Consider the following 2,786-nt stretch of genomic DNA (forward strand, 5'->3'; position numbering starts at 1 on the left):
ATAAAAAATATATTTAACCCAAAATTTTTTCATTAAATATTTAACTCTATTGCATATATAAGAACCAAACTTGAGGTTATTGGTCAAACTAAAATAATCTAATGTCGGTTGATTCACTTGCTCAATAATAACAATTATCCTAATTTAAACTACAAAGTTAGTTAAAGATTGTCATGGACAAAGACTAAATTTTCTCTTTTTTTTTTCTTTTTTATTTGAATCTCCTTTTTTTTTTGTAAGGTACATCTAGGGCCGAGCGATTTGAGAATGACACAATCAATTTGTAAGGTGGTTGTAAGCTAGAAATTATCTCACTTATATACTCTAATTTAGAGTCATATAACTAGTTGGTGTGAGATAGTCAGGACTTTTGACCGTTTGAAAAAAATGTCAAAAGAGATCAAGATCTGAATTAACCCAAAAATAAAACGTCTTTCTAATACATACTAGAGGTCATGTATATCCTCCAACAGGACCAATACATGCAAATATATATCAAGCTACAACACATATTTATCACCTATGTACCCATTTACATTGAAAAGCTAAAATCAACGAATGCAATAATGACTTCAAATCTCCAACTACAACCAGGATAATCTTGATTAGTTCCCAGCTTTGTTCACCACATTCAATTTCATCATCTGCCAGTGATTTCAGTGAATGGAGTGAGTGTACCCTGGATGAGGGAGTTATCTTCAGCTTCTTTGAAGGATGGAGGCATAGCAGGCCACATAAAAACTGGTCTTTCCTTAGGCACCTCAGGTGGGGGTGCTTCCCCATTCAGAACCTGAAGAACAGTTCTCATGGATGGCCTATGGTGTGGGTTTGGATGGCAACAAGCCAAGCCAAGAACAACAACACACTCCACTTCTTCCTCTTTAATCTCCTCCTTCTTCAGCCTTGCATCCACAACACCAACTACTTCCCCCTTCCCATATAAGTCCCAAACCCAATACACAATGCTGTTTTTGTAGTCATCTTGTGCATACACACTCCCTGGCTTCCTTCCACACACAACCTCTAACACAAGAACCCCAAATGCATACACATCTGTCTCCACTGTTGCTCTACTTGTGAGAAAGGTCTCTGGAGCCATGTACCCTGGTGTCCCTGCAATCTCCTTTGTAGAGTGGTGTGTTTCATTTCTCTGCTGAATGGTTCTTGCCAATCCAAAGTCTCCCAACTTGGCATTGTAGTCTGAGTCCAACATTATGTTGCTGGCCTTGATGTCTCTGTGAAGAACCCTCTTCTCACACCCATTGTGGAGATAGTCTAATGCTTGAGCCACGCCATGAATCACACTGTGCCTTGTTTCCCAAGTCAGTGTTGAAGAACACCCCTCTTCAAGGGTGTTGTTACCAAAAGTTTTGTCACCAAAGAGGTACTTGTCTAGGCTTCCCTTAGGCATGAACTCATACACAAGGAGAAGCTCTCTTTTCTCATAGCACCAACCTGTGAGTTTCACCAAATTCCTATGGTGAAGGCTTCCAATTGTTGTCACTTCTGCCACAAATTCTTGCTTCCCTTGGCGTGAGTTCTTAGAGACTCTCTTCACAGCTACCTCCTTATTGTCCAATAGCCCCTTGTACACAGTTCCAAATCCACCTTCTCCAAGCTTGTTTTGAGGGCTGAATCCACCTGTTGCTTTTGTTATTTCCATTAGCTTAAACTTCTTTGGAGCCATAGAGGAATATTGAATTTGATCCTCTATCCTTGGATATGCATCTTCTGGCATCTCCATATGGCGCTTCCTTTGCCAATACAAGAAAAAGATCGCCAACCCTCCTATGATGATAATAACAATCACTAATGGAACAGTAATATAAACCCACAAGAGACTTTTATTATCATCATCTGCAATATCAACACCACTGAATTCCCATGATCTTACACAGTTCAGCTCCGTGTAGTTACTTGTTGAAGCTGAGAAACCAAGGTAAACCACTTCTTGAAGATAGTTAGATAGATTAAGAGGTGGAGATACCAAAAGGGTCTTCATAGATTCTTCAAAACCAGTCATCGAACCAAAAACCGTTATCATGTCATTCATATACTGAATTTTGAATGTTACATTTATACCTGATGAAACATTGACCCCAGTGTTGATTAATGGAACCTGTTGAATGGAATTGATGCTGTTTATGTTGATGCCAACATGGTTGTCAGGGCCATCTTCTGTGAAGCTTTTTCTGGTGTCAAACTCCACTGCTAGAATCCCAGCTTGTGAAGTTCCATTAGAAGTAGCATTTACAATACCAAGCCATTCTCCATCACTGTTTTGTGGGAGAGTGGTATCTGAAGTTAAGATAAAAGCCAAGCCTTCTCCACCAGGGGTTGTTTCAGGAGTGATGTTAAGCACAAAAGTGGTGTTGAAGGAAGCAATTTGGTTCTTCTTCTTGCTCCAAAGTTTGTATGGCTTGTTGTAGAAAGCACGTCCAGAATAATCATGAATACGACCACGAATATCTGGGGTCACTTGGATGGCATCTAAGTATATTAGTGAATTCTTGCTCAGCAATAAGTCTGATTCATTCTCTTTCTGGAAGGTAAGGAAATTGAAATAAAAACAGGTAACTTTGGTAAGGGTTATGATAATGAAGATGGTTGATGCTAACTGGTATTTGACTAACCAAGGGAGGTGCATATTTCTGTTAGTGAATTGGCCAAGATTTTCAGACAAGATGAAGGATCAGCAACAAGGGATTAATTTGAAGGCTAATTCTGAGTTATGAAATGTTTAGGATGCATCATTAACTCCTATGTTTTTATGACCATATATTATA

General features: G+C 39.1%; 1 protein-coding gene across 1 annotated transcript; it reads right to left on the reverse strand.

The window, feature by feature from the left end:
• Nucleotides 1-388: 388 nt before the first annotated feature.
• LOC114425698 (probable L-type lectin-domain containing receptor kinase S.5) lies at nt 389-2,786 on the reverse strand. Its single transcript, XM_028392646.1, has one exon. It carries the CDS (start codon nt 2,645-2,647, stop codon nt 641-643), a length of 2,007 nt encoding a protein of 668 aa, XP_028248447.1. The 5' UTR covers nt 2,648-2,786; the 3' UTR covers nt 389-640.

The sequence above is a fragment of the Glycine soja genome, chromosome 9 (genome assembly GCF_004193775.1).
Source record: "Glycine soja cultivar W05 chromosome 9, ASM419377v2, whole genome shotgun sequence".
Lineage (NCBI taxonomy): Eukaryota > Viridiplantae > Streptophyta > Magnoliopsida > Fabales > Fabaceae > Glycine > Glycine soja.

What these genes read in the sequence shown, in the direction of transcription:
- LOC114425698 (XM_028392646.1), bottom strand. Translation starts at nt 2,647, where the DNA reads ATGCACCTCCCTTGGTTAGTCAAATACCAGTTAGCATCAACCATCTTC.